The 23,521-nt window shown below is 37.3% G+C and overlaps 1 protein-coding gene across 2 annotated transcripts in view; it reads right to left on the reverse strand.

Moving 5' to 3' along the window:
- The window catches only part of dcaf13 (ddb1 and cul4 associated factor 13), a 253,923-nt gene that overhangs the window by 225,489 nt on the left and 4,913 nt on the right, over nucleotides 1–23,521 (reverse strand). For both annotated transcript variants that reach the window (XM_039736440.1, XM_039736439.1), the window contains exons 2-3: nucleotides 22,871–23,070; nucleotides 8,370–8,477 (exon numbers count right to left, since the gene is read on the reverse strand). In XM_039736440.1, coding sequence (XP_039592374.1) covers nucleotides 8,370–8,477; nucleotides 22,871–22,927 — 165 coding nt within the window. In that variant the 5' untranslated portion in view covers nucleotides 22,928–23,070. The remainder of the gene's footprint in view (nucleotides 1–8,369; nucleotides 8,478–22,870; nucleotides 23,071–23,521) is intronic.

The following is a 23,521-nucleotide window of genomic DNA, read 5'->3' on the forward strand; positions in this document are numbered from 1 at the left end:
CTGTTAACATTATTAGAGCCCTCTAGACATGAAATAACACCCTTTAGCCAAGCGTTTAAACTGTGCTCCATGACAAGACAGAGATGACAGTTCTTTCTCACAATTAAAAGAATGCAAACATATCTTATCTTCAAAAGAGCGCCGTCAGGAGCAGAGAATGTCAGAGAGAGCGCTCGCTAAGAAAAGCAAACAATCAAAAAATCAATACATGCTTTTAAGTATGCCGAAGCACCGCGATAAAGTGGCATTTTGTAGAGGAGCCTCCGTGTCCTCTGTGCAAACAGCCCCTCTGCTCGCACCCCCTCCGTCAGGCAGAGAGAGTGAGAAAGATAGAGAGAAGCAAACAAGCACGGCGCGGGAAGCATATCATTGGGGAGTTTTAGTTAATACAGTATTTAATACATGCTCTGATTGGGTAGCTTCTAAGCCATCCGCCAATAGCGTCCCTTGTATGAAATCAACTGGGAAATCAAACTGAGGAAGCATGTAACCTAAATTAAAAGACCCATTGTCCGCAGAAAGCGGCGAACCAGCGAAAAATCCATGATATATATTTAGATGTGCTTACATTTAAAATCCAGCGATAGAGTGAAGCCCTTGAAAGTCGATATAGCGAGCTGTGTATATATATATATATGATATAGCGAGGATTATATATATATATATATATATATATATATATATATATATATATATAGGTAAATCACTGCAATGACAGAAATTACATCCACAAACACATGTATCTGGGCTCCGACTGACGCTACTAACGCTCTCGGTTAGTCGCGCAAGCGGATACACGTGACCGCATTCGTTTCGTAAGCAAGATGTTGATCGTAAATCAAAACAAAAAATTTCATTTTAAACTTCCCGATAATTTATTATAAATTTTATTAATAAAATCAACAACTAGAACACTTTTTTGAATAAATTCTTTATTTAATTTAAAGTACCGGCATGCAAAGTTACTTCTTCATCTGAAAGATGGCTCTGTGGTTTCGTCACTATTTACTTCCGTATTCATCGGCAAAACCAGCATTGCGCTAAAAATCTTGAATCTAATACGATACTCATTGTATAAACCGACCCCCAAACTCCAAGCCAAAAATCTAGGACGAAATTCTCGGCTTATATAACGGGATCTACGGTATATACACTGACAGATTGCTATATGAGCAGTGTAATTCCCCTGTACATACCAACCTTACCAGGTTGATTGTGACCATAGGAACAAACTTTTCACAATTATTGGTGCGCATATTTCACACACATTTTCATACCTGCCTAAATAAGCACAACTACAATATAAATCAAGACTACTACATTCTTTCTTCACGATTTTCAAGTGTTCTACACTAATTAACACTTCAACAGCTGGCTCTTCACTCTTTCTATTTTTGTACGAATGTGTACTTTTTGCAGTATTATTTGTGACTATTCTTTTAAGTTGAACAAAATGCAATTTCGCATCACAAAAAATAATGCACATTTTCATCTTCTGCCTTGTTTGTCATGTTTGTTTTAATAAGCTCTCGTAAACTAAAATGTCACAACCTAATTTTGCCTAATTATGGTAGTTATTATTGGACATACTGTAGGTCCAACTATTTTTGAAGGATACAGGGGATAAGTACTACATCAAACTGGAGTAAAAACAATAGGTCTGGAGCATATTACAAAGCAAACAATGCATCTTGCTTAAAGGTTATAACTTTCAAAATAACTGACCTATTATTGTAAATTGGGCTCACCGTTCAGAAATCTTGAAAACTGCTTGTTCTAAAATGTTCAGTCTTTGCTAGGATGTAGTCCTTCCCTCCCACACACACACACACACAAGCTGTGTAAGCCCATGTTGTGAAAAGCCCAGAGTCCTAGAAACTATTGAAATTGTCAGAAAAAAACTGAAATGTAGAGGTGTCAGGTAATTGAAAGGAACTACAGTAATCCCTCGCTATATCAGCGCTTCGACTTTTCGCGGCTACACTCTATCGCGGATTTTAAATGTAAGCATATCTAAATATATATCACGGATTTTTCGCTGGTTTGCGGATTTCTGCGGACAATGGGTCTTTTAATTTATGGTACGTGCTTCCTCAGTTTGTTTGCCCAGTTGATTTCATACAAGGGACGCTATTGGCGGATGGCTGAGAAGCTACCCAATCAGAGCATGTATTAAATATTAACTAAAACTCCTCAATGATATAAGATATGCTTCCCGCGTGGTGCTTGATTGTTTGCTTTTCTCTCTCTCTCACCCTCTCTGACATTCTCTGTGCCTGATGGAGGGGGTGTGAGCAGAGGGGCTGTTTGCACAGAGGCTGTTTGCCTAGAAGATACGGACGCTGCTCTACAAAATGCCGCTTTATCGCGGTGCTTCGGCATACTTAAAATCACGTATTGATTTTTTGATTGTTTGCTTTTATCTCGCTCTCTCTCTGACATTCTCTGCTCCGGACGGCTCCTTTGAGAGAAGATATGCTTGCATTCTTTTAATTGTGAGAAAGAACTGTCATCTCTGTCTTGTCATGGAGCACAGTTTAAACTTTTGACTAAAGGGTGTTATTTCATGTCTAGAGGGCTCTAATAATGTTAACAATGTGGGAGAGTTTATAAGGGCTTAAAATATATAAAAATAACCATACAACATATGGTTTCTACATCGCGGATTCTCATCTATCACGGGGGGTTCTGGAACGCAACCCCCGCTTGATCGAGGAGGGATTACTGTACTCTAGACATGTCTCTTAGGAGGTTTCACTTTGCAGACGTGCTCACCTCGCTTGTGTTATTAGCAGCTAAGAGAGTTTGTTTCCTCAGAGGTGGAGCCCTTATCCCAACTTCACCTCTCACTTTCATTAAAATTAGAAAATACATAGATGGTAGTTACTTAAAAAAAATATATATATATATATATATATATTTTTTTTTTAAAAAGTCAATGCATCAGGTATAGTAGATAAAGTGTGGGGACCCCAACATTAATAAATCTGTAGAGTAGGGATAGACATCAACCAACAGCATTACATTTTTTTTCTCCTTTATTGTGTTTTCCTGCATTTGCAAAAGTGGCCAGAGTATTTTTAATTACACCTCATTGTTTTAGTTATTAAGGATTGAGCCAGCAGCCACAAGATAGAAACTAAAGGTGTGACACCATGTGCTGTCGGAGGTAGCTAAATATGAACAGCTAACACAGAAAAGATTCTTTGCACAGGGGTATATATGTATTATAAGCGATGAAAGAAAAAATAAAAATGACGACAGTTCTCCATTTGGTTTGATGCCACTCTGTCCATAGATTGTTTCAGATGCTGCTTTTTTCAGATGTTTGCCGAGATAGGCACCACTTTCCACACGATGCCACTTTGGATGAGTGGGTTTATAAGAATTATGGATTTTTTTTTTTATCTGAATGCCTTATTAATACAATAGTCAGGGATCTTGCATTTAAAATGGGAATCATAAAAATGTCTAAAACAGAATTCATACTTTTAGGGTGCTGGAGAAATATATACATAAATCTGCTCCAAGTACACCTTTAGATCAAATTTTAGAGAAGTAGGGTAAAAACGACCGTCTCAGACTATGCTAGGAAGGGATGTAGCTAAACGTTTTACTAATGCAGATCAGCTAACCATTCAACATTACGAAAAGGCACATTGAAAGAATGTGCAAAAATAGATCTACAAAATACCACAGTACTGCATAGTATCTAAAGTAATATTACGATACAGTTGAATTGTGTTCTCTCTCTGACTTTATTAAATGTCTGGTTTTGCCTTTGAAGACGACTTTTTTTCAAACTAATTACACTTAAATAGGGGCATTCTTTCAGACAACTCTAGCTACCATTAAACTAAGCCAAAATGGAAAAAGAATATGAAAAGCAACTCAAATATAAAACTATAAATGATTTTACTGTGGTTATTTAAACAATGCAACTAATCAGATGCATGAGACAAATTAACTTAACTACTTTCATTCAAACAAAAACATACACAATCTGAAAAGCTTAGTGGTACAGTGATATGATGCACATGGACTAGAACCTTGAACAAAAACTGAATGATCATGCCAAAGATAGTTCATTCTGGGATTTCATGCAGGAATGAACACTGAAATGTTTTACAATCAAGAGGCTCAAAAAGGTACCTTAGTGCTTTACAGTTAATTTAAAAGATGGAGGCAATGGATCGTTATTACAAGTAACAAGAACATACAACTTAAATTCTTAAACAACTTCACTTTCTATCAATCACATTAAGACCAGATTTTAAAATTTCTACTATTCACATTTGGTGGTAAAACATGTACGACTTTAGTACTCCTTAATGCAGTACCTACAATTTAATAGAAGAGCCACATTGATTTCAGGATTGAAATTAAAATTTCAAAACTCATTATTTTAGCACAGCATACTCTTAGCATGCAGTTGCCATATATATTGTTGCCAATATAATTTGTGAATTTCCCCTTGGGATTAATAAAGTATCTATCAATCAATAATGATTTTTAACAGTAGTAACTGTCTTGATTGGCCATTACCAAGTCATTCTCATATTTATTCACTTATGGTGGCCATAAAACAAAACTGAATCATGCAAAAACCATCAGAAAACACCAAAACAAACAAAATATTCAAAAAAAATGAGAAACAACAAATGCAAATAGAGCAGGACACAAACAAAGCAATGACTTCACAAACATTTTGAAATTTTGAAGCATGAAAACAAAACAAGCCATGCATAACCCAAATTGAAGTGGATTAAAAAAAATATATAATTTTTTTTTAAATATACAGTCAAAGTAATACGTTTGTGAATCCCGAGGAATTATCTATATTTATGTCTATGTGAATTTCCCCTTGGGATTAATAAAGTATCTAATTCCCATATAATAAATGGTTTTATCTTCATGTCAGTCACAATAATGAACAAACACAATCTCCTATAACTAAAGATACACAGATTTTCAGAGAATTTTTGATCATATCGAAATCATCATTCAAATTGTGAAACTGAAGGTTGGAAGCTAATGACCTAAGTTAATGACTTTTTAAAAAGCTCATTGCAGTCAGAATTTAGCACACCTGGAGTCCATTTAATGAAACAAGTTTAGAGGTGTTGCCTAGAATTACTTTGATTGATAAAAACACTATAAAAAAGTTTGAACTTTTGACAAGAAGCATATCCAGATGGGAATCATGTCTCGCACAAAAGAGCAGTCTGAAGAGCTACAATCGAGAATTGTTAATCAACATAAGGCTGGAAAGGGTTACAAAGTCATCTGAAAGATTTTAGATATTCATCAGTCTACTGTTGGACACGTGGTCTATAAATGGAGACAATTTGGTATTGTGGCTACTCTGCCTAGAAGTGGGCGCCCTGCCAAGACAATTCCAAGATAACAACGCAAAGTCAGCAATGAGGTAAAGAACCACCCTAGAGTGACAGCAAAGGACTTGAAGTCATTAGAACTGGCTAACATCTCTATTTCATGAGTCAACTATACGCAAAACATTGAACAAGAAAGGAGTCCATGTCAGGACACCAAGAAGGAAGCCACTGCTATCAAAAAAGAGCATTGCTGAACCCCTGAAGTTTGCAAAAGAATGCTTGGACATTCCACAATGGTACTGGGAAAATGTTTTGTGGAGTGATGAAACCAAAATTGAACTATTTGGGAGGAACAAGCAGAATTTTATTTGGTGTAAAAAGGGCATTGTATATCAACATCAAAACGTCATCCCTACAGTAAAGTATGGTGGAGGGAACATCATGATTTGGGCCAGCTTTGCTGAATCAGGGCCTGGACAGCTTGCCATCATTGAGGGGAAAATGAATTCACAAGTTTATCAACAAATTCTCCAGGATAATGTGAGGGTGTCTGTCCATCAGCTTAAGCTCAGAAGAGGCTGGGTGATGTAACATGACAAGGAGACAAAACATCGCAGCAAATCCACAGCACAATGGCTTAAGAACAAACTCCACCTCTGATCTGCAGTTACAGGAAGCACCTGGTTGAGGTCACTGCTGCCAAAGGAGGGTCAACCAGTTATTAAATTCCAAGGTTCACTTACTTTTTCCACTACCACTGTGAACGTTGAATGAGTTTGTAAAATAAAGACATGAAAGAGTAGAATTTTTTGTGTGTCATTGGCGTAAGCCCATTGTGTATATCAGTACCTGTGACTTGGATGAAGATCAAATCACTTTTTATGACCAATTCATGCAGTAAACCAGATAATTTCAAAGGGTTCATATACTTTTTACTTTGACTGCACTTCAGCAGAAAAGATAATGTTTGAACACTCTCTGCCAGAGCAGTGGAAGAGTGGACTGGGATTTCACCAGGAAAATGAGTTTGTATCCAATAGAAATCTGACATGTCTACTTCAAGCAGAGCAGAATTAGTTGTCTCCATGTGTCACAGATAATTGCTTTTGTGGGTCTATCTAGCTTTGCCGGCATCTGTGGTAGCACTTAAGAGTGACTATACTAAAAATATGACAGACAGTAAAAACACTGTGACTTAACAAAAAATTATCCACTAAAAGGAATGTCTAGCTCCTGTCATGCACTGCTGTTACTTTCTAAATATGGTAATATCAAAATGCTGGAAGTACCAGATTCACACTGGATCAGGGACTGAGACAATGAAAAGGTCTGTTGCAAACAAATTGCTGTAAGAGACTCCACAGAGTAAAACAGGGGAGTATTTAATCCAAAAATAAAACAGTATTGACAATACTATAATGCCCCCAAGCGCAAATGTCAGAGGTGCATGCGCATTGTCTAAAAGGGGTGGAAGTACCCGGAGAAGGGTAATACCAAGTCAATTCATCACATTTTTGGACCTCATCTTCATAGATTTGAACTAAACTTGGCAAATTGATTTGGTCATATGAGTAACCCATGGAATTGAAATTGCATATGTCTTGAATAATTAAGGGAGATTTAAACTAACAATGTCTGAACTTATTGGGGGGATTATGACTTTGACTGGCTATATAAGACTTCCTGGACCGATTTCAGTTTGCATACAGAGACAACTGGTCTGTGGACAATGTGGTAAATTTAGGTCTGAACTTTATTTACCAATAACTTGATAAGCCAGGGGCATCTGTGAGGATCTTGTTTATGGACTTTAGCTCCGTTTCTTTTACATATTCTTGCTTCTACCTCACCACTAATTAAAAAACTGGGATTAAATTGTGATGTACAGTAATCCCTCCTCGTTCGCGTGGGTCACGTTCCAGAAACCCCCCGTGATAGGTGAAAATCCGCGAAGTAGAAACCATATGTTTGCATGGTGATTTTTATATATTTTAAGCCCTTATAAACTCTCCCAACACTGTTAACATTATTAGAGCCCTCTAGACATGAGATAACACCCTTTAGTCAAAAGTTTAAACTGTGCTCCATGATAAGACAGAGTTGACAGTTCTTTCTCACAATTAAAAGAATGCAAACATATCTTCCTCTTCAAAGAATGCGTGTCAGGAGCAGAGAATGTGAGAGAGAGAGAGAGATTGAGAGAGAGAGACAGAAAAGCAAACAATCAAAAAATCAATATGTGGTGTTGGGCTTTTAAGTATGCGCACCGCAATAAAGCAGCCGCAAAGAAGGGAGCAATGTGAAGGTAGTCTTTCAGCATGTTTTAAGAGTAGCGTCCATATCTTCTAGGCAAACAGCCCCACTGCTCACACCCCTTCCATCAGGTAGAGGGAAAGAGAGAGACAAAGAATAGCAAACAATCAAGCACTGCTCAAGAAGCACATCGTATATCATTGAGGAGTTTTAGTTAATACGTAATACATGCTCTGATTGGTTAGCTTCTAAGCCATCCGCCAATAGCGTCCCTTGTATGAAATCAACTGGGCAAACAAACTGAGGAAGCATGTACTTTAAATTAAAAGACCCATTGTCCACAGAAATCCGCGAACCAGCGAAAAATCTATGATATATATTTAGATATTCTTACATTTAAAATCTGCGATGGAGTGAAGCCGCGAAAGTCGAAGCGCGATATAACAAGGGGTCACTGTACTGTACTTTCAGCTTAAATCATTTTTTTATGCTTTAATTTAGGTTATCCACTGCTCTATGTTTTTATGCATCCCAATTTGTTTGCACATTAGTCATTTTGTTGCATGCTGCACCATTTGCATTTGTTGTTTCCGATTTGTTTCTGTGCAACGTGCTTCAAGGCCACCCCATTCTCTTCTTTCTTTGGCACTTTGGATGCATCAATAAAAACAGACCCATTTTAGACATTCTGAGTTTTGCTGAAATTCATGTTGTTTGAATGTTGCTGACCTCAAACTATTGGAAACAAAAAATTTCACTGTTTCAACTTTAATTACTTACCGTAAAAAATGAAGTTCCACAATATCGAACACAAATATCCCGTACAAAACCTTCATGTGCTTTTAAAGTACGTGTACATTTCCGTGTAGGCAGATGCCATATTTTCACCTAATTTAAGAATTGAGAAAGGCAACAAAAACAAACATGTTTAACATTTTGTTATCAGGCCATTAAAAACAATCAAATTACCATTATGAATTACCTAAAATAACATTTAAAGGAAAATATAAAAGCAGCACTGTTAAAAAAGAATTCCTAATACCAGAAAATTCAAGTCTACTATTCTGAAGTACATCAAAATCAATAGTGTATGTATGTATATATGTATATGTATATACTAATAAAAGGCAAAGCCCTCCCTCACTCACTCACTCACTCACTAATTGACTCATCACTAATTCTCCAACTTCCCGTGTAGGTAGAAGGCTGAAATTTGGCAGGCTAATTCCTTACAGCTTCCTTAGAAAAGTTGGTCAGGTTTCATTTAGAAATTCTACGCGTAATGGTCATAACTAGAAGTTATTTTTCTCCATTTACTGTAATGGAGTTGAGCTTGAAAGTCGGGGGGGGAGTTTACGTGTGACATCATGACGCCTCCCACGTAAATCACGCAGTACGTAGAAAACCAGGAAGAACTCCAAAAACCGCTGAAGAAAACATACATTATATAATTAAGAAGGCAGCGAAACAATTAGAAGCGAGCGAGTGACATATAAAACTATATTCAGCAGCTCACGTGAACTGACACAGTGCGCAGACAAAAAGCAACAGTTCCAAAGAGTGCTGAACAAAAACTGAATTATACTGCTACGCTCAAATAGACAAACCACACGCCGTGGCGCATTAGTAGAGGCTTCGCCTCTAGCGCCGACTTCCGAGGTTCGATTCCCAAGAGCGGATGCACTGAGTGTGTACGCGCGCTTCCCGGTACATTTTAGCATTGCATCCCCTAGGTTTGAGACGTATGAAAAAATATGCGGTTAACAACAACAACATTTATTTGTATAGCACATTTTCATACAAAAAAAATGTAGCTCAAAGTGCTTTACCTAATGAAGAATAGAAAAATAAGAGACACAGTAAGAAAATAAAATAAGTCAACATTAATTAACATAGAATAAGAGTAACGTCCAATGGCCAGGGGGAACAGAAAAAACAAAAAAAAAAAAAACTGCAGACGGCGGGAGAAAAAAATCTGCAGGGATTCCAGGCCATGAGACTGCCCAGTCCCCTCTGGGCAATCTTCCTAACATAAATGAAACGGTCCTCTTTGTATTTATGGTTTTCACGGAAGGATTTAGTGATGATGATGATGATAATCACGTGGACTTCTGGCTTTTAGTCCATCAATGCTGGGGCATCATGGTGCTTTGAGTAGGTTGGTGGTGGCACAGGCCGCCACCACAGAGAAACCGGAAAAAGAAACAGGAGAGTAGAAAGACAGATCACCAATTGAAGCTTTATGAATAATGGATACTTTATTCGCGATCAATGATTGTTTTGGTAAAGCCATACTCCGTGTATTCATTAGATGAACGGTAAAAAAGTAAGAGCAAGGGAAGGATGACTTATTGAGGCATGCAGGCAAAACCACAATAGCACACGGGCTCGATGTACTGTAGTGCGCGTCAACTCGATCTGAATTGTGCGATCATATTTGAAAAAATATATCTTTTCAAGTTCTATTTAGTCCATATGTGTCAAACTCAAGGCCCGCAGGCCACATCGGGCCCGGTGTGCAATTATATCTGGCCCACGAGATCATTTTATATATTATTGTTATTAATGGCCCAGGGATATGAAGCGCTAGTAATACAATAAACTACAGATCCCATAATGCAGCGCTTCAACTGCCTTGCCGAACACTTACCGCGTTAATCAAGTCTAGCTTATGATGCTGCAAGTTATTGCGAAGCTAGCCCACACGATGCCGAAGAGAAAAGGTGATTCTGAACATAGAGCCTTTAAAAACCGATGGGAGGCTGAGTATATGTTTACTGACATTGCCGGTAAACCCGTGTGTCTCAATTGTGGAGCTAACGTGGCTGTAATTACAGAATTTAATCTAAGACGGCACTATGAGACAAAACATCAAGATAACCTGAAAGACCTGAATGCAATGCACAAGATACAGAAAGCAGAAGAGTTAAAGAAGAATCTGACACTTCAGCAGACGTTTTTACCTGTGCAAAATCACAAAGTGATTTCAAGTGAAGCTGCTTTTATTGGAGACACAAATGCACCAGTGCAACTTGCCCCACTTTCCCTGTTGCCAAGTAATGTCGAATCAAGTCGGCACAACGGTGTTCCCAAATACGCACTTTGCTGATAAACTGAGCGCGACGCCGCACTGAGTTCGCACGGCGCTTTGGTGACTTTTAGGAACAAAAAAAGAATTCTGAGTTGTTTCGCAACCCATTTGCCGTCGATGTGGAAACTGCACCTGTGCAGATTCAGATGGAGGTGATTGAGCTGCAGTGTAATGGCACACTGAAGGCAAAGTACGATACTGCACGGCCCGCACAGTTTATTCACTCCATTCCCGCAAAAAATGCTCCAGCTCCGTCTACATGCGGCTCGAACCTTGTGCATGTATGGCAGCACATATCTGTGTGAGAAGCTCTTCTCAGTCATGAAAACTAACAAAACAGCACACAGGAGTCGCCTCACTGATGAGCACCTGCAGTCCATCCTAAGAATCTCCACAACACAGAACCTCACACCAAACATAAACAAACTTGTTGCCAGAAAAAGATGCCAGGCTTCCAGCTCTGGTAAAATGACATAAGAGCAAAGACAACTGAATGATTTCATTTATTATTGCTGAAAAGAACAAATTTTATTTATATTTCCAGGTTTTGTTATGCACCATGTTCACATTTGAATTTGTATAATTTTGAAAGGATATATTTTTATAGAGCGCAAAATCTTTTAGGATATTTAAAATTTAAGTTTATCTTTTATATAAAATTACATAAGAGTAAAGAAATTTGAATGTTTGTTCTTTTAACGATTACTTTATTTCTAACTTGTATAATTTAGACAGGATATATTTTTATGGAGAGCAAAATATTATAGTTATATAGTTATTTAAGGTTTAAGTGGATTTATTCCGGAATAATATTCTGTCAACTAAATAAAAATTCCTTCTATTTAAAATTTAAATAGAACTTAAACATATACGATAGTTGTGTGAGTCTGTGTGTGTATGTTTATATATATACACATATATACACACACATCTATGTCTATCTATCTATATATAGATACACACACACTAGCAGAATACCCATGTGAGGAGAAGTAGTGCCGTCTGAAAAAAGAAAAGGAGAAGTAGTGTGTTAAAGAAGGTACTGAAAAAGAAAAGGAAAAATTTGAAAAACAACGTAACTTGATTGTTAATGAAATTGTTTTGTCATTGATATGAGTGTTGTTCTCATATGTATCTATCTCTATATATATATACACATATATATATATATATACATATATATATATATATATATATATATACATATATATATATATATATACATATATATATATACATATATATATATATATATATATACATATACATATACATACATATATATATATATATATATATATATATATATATATATATATATATATATATATATATACACACACACACACATATGGTATATGAAATATACTATTTGCCCCTTCCTGATTTCTTATTCATTTGCATGTTTGTCACACAAAATATTTATGATCATCAAACACATATTAACCATTAGTCATATATATATACAAATATAACACAAGTAAACACAAAATTCCAGTTTATTCATTTGCATGATGGTTTCTGATTATTTAGGGAGAAAAAATCTAAACCTACATGGCCCTGTGTGAAAAGTAATTGCCCCTTGTTAAAAAATAACCTAACTGTGGTGTATCACACCTGAGTTCAATTTCGTAGCCACCCCCAGGCCTGATTACTGCCACACCTGTTTCAATCAAGAAATCACTTCAATAGGAGCTGCCTGACACAGAGAAGTAGACCAAAAGCACCTCAAAAGCTAGACATCATGCCAAGATCCAAAGAAATTCAGGAACAAATGAGAACAGAAGTAATTGAGATCTATCAGTCTGGTAAAGGTTATAAAGCCATTTCTAAAGCTTTGGGATTCCAGCGAACCACAGTGAGAGCCATTATCCACAAATTGCAAAAACATGGAACAGTGGTGAACCTTCCTAGGATTGGCCGGCCGACCAAAATTACCCCAAGAGCGTAGAGACGACTCATCCGAGAGGTCACAAAAGACCCCAGGACAACATCTAAAGAACTGCAGGCCTCACTTGCCTCAATTAAGGTCAGTGTTCACGACTCCACCATAAGAAAGAGACTGGGCAAAACGGCCTGCATGGCAGATTTCAAGACACAAACCACTGTTAAGCAAAAAGAACATTAGGGCTCGTCTCAATTTTGCTAAGAAACATCTCAATGATTGCCAAGACTTTTGGGAAAATACCTTGTGGACTGATGAGACAAAAGTTGAACTTTTGGAAGGCAAATGTCCGCTACATCTGGCGTAAAAGGAACACAGCATTTCAGAAAAGAGCATCATACCAACAGTAAAATATGGTGGTGGTAGTGTGATGGTCTGGGGTTGTTTTGCTGCTTCAGGACCTGGAAGGCTTGCTGTGATAGATGGAACCATGAATTCTACTGTCTACCAAAAATCCTGAAGGAGAATGTCCGCCATCTGTTCGTCAACTCAAGCTGAAGCGATCTTGGGTGCTGCAACAGGACAATGACCCAAAACACACCAGCAAATCCACCTCTGAATGGCTGAAGAAAAACAAAATGAAGACTTTGGAGTGGCCTAGTCAAAGTCCTGACCTGAATCCAATTGAGATGCTATGGCATGACCTTAAAAAGGCGGTTCATGCTAGAAAACCCTCAAATAAAGCTGAATTACAACAATTCTGCAAAGATGAGTGGGCCAAAATTCCTCCAGAGCTGTAAAAGACTCATTGCAAGTTATCGCAAACGCTTGATTACAGTTATTGCTGCTAAGGGTGGCCCAACCAGTTATTAGGTTCAGGAGCAATTACTTTTTCACACAGGGCCATGTAGGTTTGGATTTTTTCTCCCTAAATAATAAAACCATCATTTTAAAACTGCATTTTGTGTTTACTTGTGTTATATTTGACTAATGGTTAAATGTGTTTGATGATCAGAAACATTTTGTGTGACAAACATGCAAAAGAATAAGAAATCAGGAAGGCAGATAGTTTTTCACACCACTGTGTGTATGTATATATATATATATATATATATATATATATATATATATATATATATATATATATATATATATATATATATATATATATATATATATATATATATATATATATATATATATATATGTATATCTATATCTATATCTATATCTATATCTATATCTATATCTATATCTATATCTATATATATATATATATTTATACACACCGGCGCTTGGCAGCGGAGAAGTAGTGTGTTAAAGAAGGAAAGAGAAAGAAAAGGAAACTTTTTGAAAATAACGTAACATGATTGTCAAAGTAATTGTTTTGTGTATTTGGCGGCAGCGTCAAAGTATTTTTCGTCTAGCTGCATCAGAAAATGTACCACAACGCCTGACACCCTCCTTTTTAGTGTTTTCTCACAGCTTGGATTGCTGCTGTCATATATATACACACACACACACACACACAAACACACACACACATACATATATATATATACACATACATATCTTCATATCTACATATCTATATACATATCTACATATACACATATATATATATATACACATACCTATCTACATCATATATACACATACATACATACACACACACAAATTATATATATGTGTGTATATATGTATGCGTGTGTGTGTGTATATATATATATATATATATATATACACATATCTATATCTCTATATCTATATCTATATATATACACACACACACATACATACATATATATACACACATACATATACTTGTGTGTATGTTTGTATGTGTCTATATGTGTGTGTATAGCTTTGGTCACCGAGTGCAAGGGAAAAATAAAATATAGTCTATAAGTTATTAAACAGTAAAACATTAACGTTTCAAGAAGTACAGGTACATTGAGCACTACTGGAGTGGTTTCAGGTAAACTACATTTTAAAGACTGTGTAACACAACAGGTAAGTAACTAACAGCAGCTAAAATGTATATGGATCATCTCTCGGTAGTTGATCCCTTTTGAAAGGCGCTACACGACGGCTGTGGTATAGAAATTACATTTTCTATGTGAACGTTCAAATTTGTGCTTCTGGTAATGTGCCTTACAGGCATTTAAAGAAAATTAGTTTTGCGTCCTCTGCAGTGTTAAGAGAGAAAGGCTTTGGTTTGGGATAAAAGGAAAAAAGGTGTAAAGAAAGGAAAGTTGACTTTTCTTTATATAGTATAGAGAGAGGCGTGTTAAGCTGACGTTATGATCGCCTTTTGGGGACAGTCGCGGTGGGTCTTGTGTAGACTGGTGAGTCGTCACCGCCATTAAACGGCTGTGATGGCACTGTCAGTCCTGCACTTGTGTGCGTGTCTTCATAATTCGAGGTGAGGACCTGATAATCGTATACGTGCAAAAGAAAGTGTGAATCGCCTTAATATTATTTTTCCGTGGTGTAGAAAAGGGGTCCCGTGTTTGCACTTGTCTGGGCTATAGCGCAGGAGGAGGATGAAAAAAATTAAAAGTGCTCAACTATGACTTAAGGCAGAAGCGCAGTCAGCGTCTCAAAGGCCGGCACAGCTATGCACGAGCGCGCGCTGGCTGCTCGACTTTTGCAGGGCAGGAGACCACAGTTTTTGCAGACACGTTCATATCATCAAAAGTCTCAGCGCTCTTTGGAGGTCATTCATATATTATATATATATATAGCAAAATCCCCGCGCCTCGCAGCGGAGAAGTAGTGTGTTAAAGAAGTAATGAAAAAGAAAAGGAAACATTTTAATAATAACGTAACATGATTGACATTGTCATGAGTGTTGCTGTCATATATATGCCTGCCTAAATAAGTCACCCTCGCTTTGCTCTTACTTTATTTACTGTTCATTTAATCATGGCTATTGGCGGAAAAATTATAAAATGGAAGGAGGATGGCTTTACCAAAACAATTATTGATGGCGAATAGATTATTCATAAAGCTTGAATTGGTGATGTTTTTCTGTGTTAACCTCATATTTTTTCAGACTTCTTCTCAAACTAAGGTGGTGCGAGGGTAAAATGAATCGGGATGCGCTGATCAATGTAATTGGTGTACAGTACCAGGAAATCATGCATTGACAAAAGCTCCCTTTGCTTGTAATGCAAAGTGTGATTAAATGCATTATTTTTAACGCTATGGAGCACATGCATCAAGCTTCTCAGCTGTGCTTGTGCTAAGAAAAGGAAAGATTTTAAAAATAACGTAACACGATTGTCAATGTGACCTTTTGTAAGTAGTGCCTGGAGGATTCAGTGTGGAGAAACTCTAGAGATAGCGTGTGTATTAACTTGTGGATTTTTCTGTGAGTATTTGGTGGCAGTCTGACGAAGTTGTTTCGAAAGACGGCATTAGCCGCGGAGCTCAGCTCAGACCGAAATTAGATGAATGGGAGGGGAGATGATGACGGACTCCCCACCCGCTTTAACTGTCAATCCCCACAAACACAGTCTCGAATTTGCATAAGCACACCCCTTCACCTACAATTTTAACTTAGTTACAAAGTGATCAAAACTCTCGCTTATATCCCGCGCCCTCTCATTAAACTTGTATCCCGCATTACCTGTGGGCATGTGAAACGCCAGCAGTAGCCTGTCTATGAACTTAATTTAAAGTTTAGGTTTACACCTTGCTTTCTTCCGAGGCAGCAACACTCATGAATATGGTAGTATATGTCACTCGCCGCTTCTTATTGTTTTCGCTGCCTCTCAATTATATAATGCATGTTTTCTTAAGCGCTTTTTGGAGGTCTTCCTGGTTTTCACGCACTGCGCTGACAATCAGTTCACGGATTATGTGGGAGGCGGATGATGTCACACGAAACTCCGCCCCACGCCATTCCAGCTCAACTCCATTACAGTTAATGGAGAAAAATACCTTCCAGTTATGACCATTAGGCGAGAATTTCGAAATGAAACCTGCCCAACTTTTGTAAGTAAGCTGTAAGGAATGAGCCTGCCAAATTTCAGCCTTCTACCTACACGGGAAGTTGGAGAATTAGTGATGAGTCAGTGAGTGAGTGAGTGAGTGAGGGCTTTGCCTTTTATTAGTATAGACTAGCAAAATACCCGCGCTTTGCAGAGGAGAAGTAGTGTGTTAAGGAAGCAATGAAAAAGAAAAGAAACATTTTGAAAATAACGTAACATGATTGTCAATGTTATTGTTTTGTCACTGTTGTGAGTGATGAGTGTTGTTGTCATATATATATATATATATATATATATATATATATATATATTTACACACACACACACACACAAACATATATATATATACATATCTATACATATACACATACATATACATACACACATACACACACATATATACACACATATACATATATATAATTTACATACACACATACATACATACACACACACATATAAACATATATATACATATACATACATATCTACATATATACACACACAGCTATTTCAGTATCAGTGCAATACGCTGTTTGTTAAAACGGATAACTCCTGCTCTTACGTGCAAGTCTGCGTGGATATTATGAACTATCGTATTTGTTCAAGTTCTATTTAAATTTTAAATAGAAGGGATTTTTATTTAGTCGACAGAAATATCTTTGGTAGGAATGGTAAAAACAGACAGGAATATTATTCCTGAATAAATCAAAATAAACTCAAACCTTAAACAACAATATTTTGCTCTCCATAAAAATATATCCTGTCTAAATTATACAAATTCAAATATGAACATGCTGCATAACAAAACCTGGAAATATAAATAAAATGTGTTCCTTTCAGCAATAACAAATCAAATCATTCAGTTGTCTTTGCTCATATGTCATTTTAGAGCTGGACGCCTGGCATCTTTTTTTGGCAACAGGTTCGTTTCTGTTTGGTGTGAGGTTCTGTGTTGTGGAGATTCTCAGGATGGATTGCAGGTGCTCATCAGTGAGGCTAATTCTGTGTGCTGTTTTGTTAGTCTTTATCACTGAGAAGAGCTTCTCACACAGATATGTGCTACCAAACATGCACAAGGTTCGAGCCGCATGTAGACGGACTTTTTTGTTCTTCAAAGTCACCAAAGCGCCGTGCAAACTCAGTGCGCTCAGTTTATCAGCAAAGTGCGTGATTTGGGAACACCGTAGTGACGACTTGGTTTAACATTACTTGGCAACAGGGAAAGTGGGGCAAGTGGTTGTGTCTCCCATAAAAGCAGCTTCAATTGAAATCACTTTGTGATTGTGCACGGGTAAAAACGTCCGCTGAAGTGTCAGATTCTTATTTAATTCTTCTGCTTTCTGTATCTTCTGCATTGCATTCAGGTCTTCAGGTTACCCTAATGTTTTGTTTTATAGTGCCATCTTAGATTAAATTCTGTAATTACAGCCACATTAGCTCCACAAATGAGACACACGGGTTCAGTAAACATATACTCAGCCTCCCATCGGTTTTTAAAGGCTCTATTTTCAGAATCAACTTTTTCTTCAGCATCGTGAGCTAGCTTCGCAATAACTTGCAGCATCATAAGCTAGACTTGATTAACGCGGTAAGTGTTCGGCAAGGCAGCTGAAGCGCTGCATTATGGGATCTGTAGTTTATTGTGTTACCAGCGCTTCATATACCCGGGCCATTAATAACAATAATACAGTATATAAAATGATCTTTGGGTCGGATATAATTACACGGGCCGGATGTGGCCCGCGCCCTTGAGTTTGACACATATGGACTAAATAGAACTTGAAAAGATATATTTTTTCAAATGTGATCGCTAATTCAGATAGAGTTGACGCCAAGACTACAGCCTGCATGCCTCAATAAGTCATCCTCCCTCGCTCTTACTTTTTACCGCTCATCTAATGAATACACTGAGTATGGCTTTACCAAAACAATCATTGATGGCGAATAAAGTATCCATTATTCGAGTATGTAGATCGGGATATATATATATATATACATATATATATACCCGTGTATCGCAGCGGAGAAGTAGTGTGTTAAAAAGCTAGAAAAGAAAAGGGAACATTTTAAAATAAATAACATGACTGTCAATATACAGTATTTGTTTTGTGAGTGTTACTGAGTGTTGCTGTCATCAAGGATTTGATTATCATTATTTCTTTCAATCAGGTTCGTATTTGTAGGATGTGTTGTGTTCAAGTTACATTCCGTTTGTCAATCGCTGTAAAGATGACAGGTTTCATTCATCGATTCGCTTCTTACTGCATCAATAAACAGCTCGCTGCTCTTCTTTATCTGAGACCTGACACACTGCATGCACGGGTTTTTTTTTTACACTGTCTTCCTTTAGCGGACATTGACTTTTCCAACGTGTGCTTTGTTTCCGCAGTAGCTGGATTTATGAATATGCTTGTATGTATCAGACGCCTCATATTTTTGCTGCCTTTTCAATTGTGTAATTCGTTTTGTTCAGCCTTTTGGAACTGTTGCTTTTATCTGTGCACTGCGCCAGTTCACGTGAGTCGCCGGTGTACATGCATCGGGTTCCAGCTGTGCTGGTGCCATCTCGCGCTATGTCCATGGCTGTATTTAATGTTACCTTAGTCCTGGCACTTAAAACTTTCTCTCGCAGTTTCGCTGAGTTTGTGCCAAACACCACCCTGACCATCTCATCTCTCCATAAGCACAGTCCTTCACCCGTGAATATTTAGTGGGAGTTTGCTATTGATTGCCGCTGACGGACGGCCTTATATGGGCAGGCACTAAATTACAAACGCCAGCGCAGCCTGTCTATGAACTTAATTTAAAGTGTAGGTTTACATCGTGCTTTGTTTCCAAGTAGCAGAACTCATGAATATGGTTGTATATGTCACTGCCGCTTCTTATTGTTTCGCTGCCTTCTCAATTATATAATGCATGTTTTCTTCAGCGCTTTTGAGGTCTTCCTGGTTTTCTATGTACCGCGTGATTACGGAGGGTGATGATGTCACACTAAACTCCGCCTCACGGCGTGCTCAAGCTCATCTCCATTACAGTAAATGGAGAAAACAGCTTCCAGTTATGACCATTACGTAGAATTTCGGAATGAAACCTGCCCAACTTTTGTAAGGAAGCTGTAAGGAATGAACCTGCCAAATTTCAGCCTTCCACCCACACGGAAGTTGGAGAATTAGTGATGAGTCAGTGAGTGAGGGTTTTGCTTTTTTATTAGTATATATATATATATATATATATATATATATATATATATATATATATATATATATATATATATATATATATATATATATACAGCTCAAAAAGAATTAAAGGAACACTTTTTAATCAGAGTATAGCATAAAGTCAATGAAACTTATGGGATATTAATCTGGTCAGTTTCAGCTGCTGTGGTGTTAATGAAATTAACAACAGATGCACTAGAGGGGCAACAATGAGATGACCCCCAAAACAGGAATGGTTTAACAGGTGGAGGTCACTGACATTTTTCCCTCCTCATCTTTTCTGACTGTTTCTTCACTAGTTTTGCATTTGGCTACAGTCAGTGTCACTAGTGGTAGCATGAGGCGATACCTGGACCCTACAGAGGTTGCACAGGTAGTCCAACTTCTCCAGGATGGCACATCAATACGTGTCATTGCCAGAAGGTTTGCTGTGTCTCCTGCACAGTCTCAAGGGCATGGAGGAGATTCTAGGAGACAAGCAGTTACTCTAGGAGAGCTGGAGAGGGCCATAGAAGGTCCATAACCCATCAGCAGGACCAGTATCTGCTCCTTTGGGCAAGGGGAACAGGATGAGCACTGCCAGAGCCCTACAAAATGACCTCCAGCAGGCCACTGGTGTGAATGTCTCTGACCAAACAACCAGAAAGACTTCATGAGGGTGACCCAAGGGCCCCATGTCCTCTAATGGGCCCTGAGCTCACTGCCCAGCAGCATGCAGCTCATTGGCATTCGCCATAGAATACCAGAATTGGCAGATGCACCACTGGTGCCCTGTGCTTTTACAGATGAGAGCAGGTTCACCCTGAGCACGTGACAGAAGTGAAAGGGTCTGGAGAAGCCATGGAGAACATTATGCTGCCTGTAACATCATTTAGCATGAGCAGTTTGGTGGTGGGTTAATGATTGTCTGGGGAGGCATATCCATGGAGGGTCACACAGACCGCTACATGCTTGACAAAGGCACCTTGGCTGCCATTAGGTATCAGGATGAAATCCTTGGACCCATTGTCAGACCCTATGCTGGTACAGTGGCTCCTGGTGCACGACAATTCCTGGCCTCATGAGGTGAGAGTATGCAGGCAGTTCCTGGAGGATGAAGGAATTGATACCATTGACTGGCCACCACACTTTCCTGACCTAAATCCAATAGAACACCTCTGGGACATTATGTTTTGGTCCATCCAATGCCACCAGGTTGCACCTCAGACTGTCCAGGAGCTCAGTGATGCCCTGGTCCAGATCTGGGAGGAGATCCACCACAACACCATCTGTCATCTCATTAGAAGCATGCACCGATGTTGTCAGGCATGTATACAAGAACACAGGGGCCATACAAAGTGCTGCATACAATTTTGAGTTGCTGCAATTAAATTTTGGCAAAATGGACTAGCCTGCCACATAATTTTTTCACTCTGATTTTTGGGGCGTCTTTGAATTCAGGGCTCTGTAGGTTGATCATTTTCATTTCCATCAAACGATGTGGCATCCTTTCATTAATAACACATTACCCAGTTTATATCAGTATAGATATCCAGGAGGATTTCTTTTTCCCATTGAGATCTGATGTGTTTTCAAAGTGTTCCTTTAATTTTTTGTTTTTTGTATATTTATATATATATATATATATATATACATATAAATAGTGATAGATGGCCGGGGTCCATGCCCTCCCGGGAGACCCCTTCACTCTATATTGAGGGGGAGCTGCCCTGGAAGCTAGATGGCCACCCACTGGGTTGGAGCAGTGCCTCGGTTTCCTGCAGGGCTCCATGTGAATTGGAGTTGGGTGCAGCGCTATTGGGTCCCGCAGGCACCACCAGGGGGTGCTGCAGCTGGGACTCCTGAGCCCATATAGGCAGCATATTTGCCACACCCAGGATTTGGCGATCAACCACCTGGTGCACTTCCGGGTGGACTGTAAAAGGGCCCTCCAACCACCACTCAATGGCCAGAGTCGTGAAGAAGATGATGATGGTTTATTTACACTTGGGACTGTGTTCTGCCTGTGGGGATTATGGGGAAAACGTGCCCCACCGGTGAAGAAATGTAAAAAGTGTACTTATTTTAATGAGACTCCATGTCCATCTGTGTCGGGTCAGGCGCCCATATAGTGCCTTTTGTCTCTCTCTCTCTCTATATATATATTATATATATATATATATATATATATATATATATATATATATATATATATATATATATATATATATATATATATATATATATATATATACATATATACATATACATATATATATATATATATATATATATATATATACATATATATATATATATATATATATATATATATATATATATATATATATACATATATATATATATACATATATATATATATATATATACATATATATATATATATATATATATATATATATATATACATATATATATATATATATATATATATATATATACATATATATATATATACATATATATACATATATATATATATATATATATATATATATATATATATATATACACATACATATATATATATATATATATATATATATATATATATATATATATATATATATATATATATATATATATATACACATACATATATATATATATATATATATATATACACATACATATATATATATATATATATATATACACATACATATATATATATATATATATATATATACATATACACATATATATATATACATATACACATATACATATATACATATATATACACACACACACACACACACCTTTAAGGTAGTCTCCAAGAACATTATACTACGACATAAGTACTTCTTTCATTTTTAGTTTTCTGCTCCACAAATTTTTAAATATGGTCAGCATGAAAAACTGAATAGTGGTAGGCACATTGTGCGATTCTCATTTCTATGGACTTATTGCCCGCAATGTATATTGTTTACAGTTCAAATAACAGAACAACTGCATACTGCCATTGTTGCTATTTTACCAGCAGATTTTTGTAAAGGTGAAAAATAAGTTACCGAACAGAAAATGTTTTTGAAAGTAGACTTTAAAATGTATTATTTAATTACATATTCACACAAACTCACCTCTCCATCACATGCTCCCGAAAGCAATGTTGACAGACTTCTATTATGCTTGGCCATACAGTTGATTCCATCCCTGTGCCCATCAAGAGATGCCACAAAGGGCTTGGCAAACACACGTTCAAGCTTGGTAGCATTTAAAGCTCTGGTGTACTCTCGAGGTACATCAAAAGGATGGAGTGAGGGATCATAATTTCGTGGAACTAAAACCAAAGAAAACAAATCATAAGTGGAAAATGTGTTAATTTAAATACTGCTGACAAAATTCCATAAAGTTCTACTACTTAGTAATTTTCGAACAGCAAACTGATTGTGTTTAACTTTATTAAACCTACAAAAAAAGTTATACAAAGAAAAAAATTATATTCTTGAAAACTTTCACGATAATAAAAAAATTCAACACATCGGTCCACTTTAAAAAGGCAATCTGCAATTAAGCTTTCAAACCCTCGACTTTCCGCATCAAACACAAGGCAGGACCAAAAATTAGAAAGAGGTCCTGCTCATCTTTGAGCACACTCATGTACCCAACATCTTTAAAGATCGTTTTGAAGTTTAACCCGGAGATTTAAATCCAGCACGACACTCGGATTCACGTGTTTAAAAAGGCAACCATTTGAAAATTAAAACTGTTAACAATATTAAGTTTCACTT

Source organism: Polypterus senegalus, chromosome 15, assembly GCF_016835505.1.
Source record: "Polypterus senegalus isolate Bchr_013 chromosome 15, ASM1683550v1, whole genome shotgun sequence".
NCBI lineage: Eukaryota > Metazoa > Chordata > Cladistia > Polypteriformes > Polypteridae > Polypterus > Polypterus senegalus.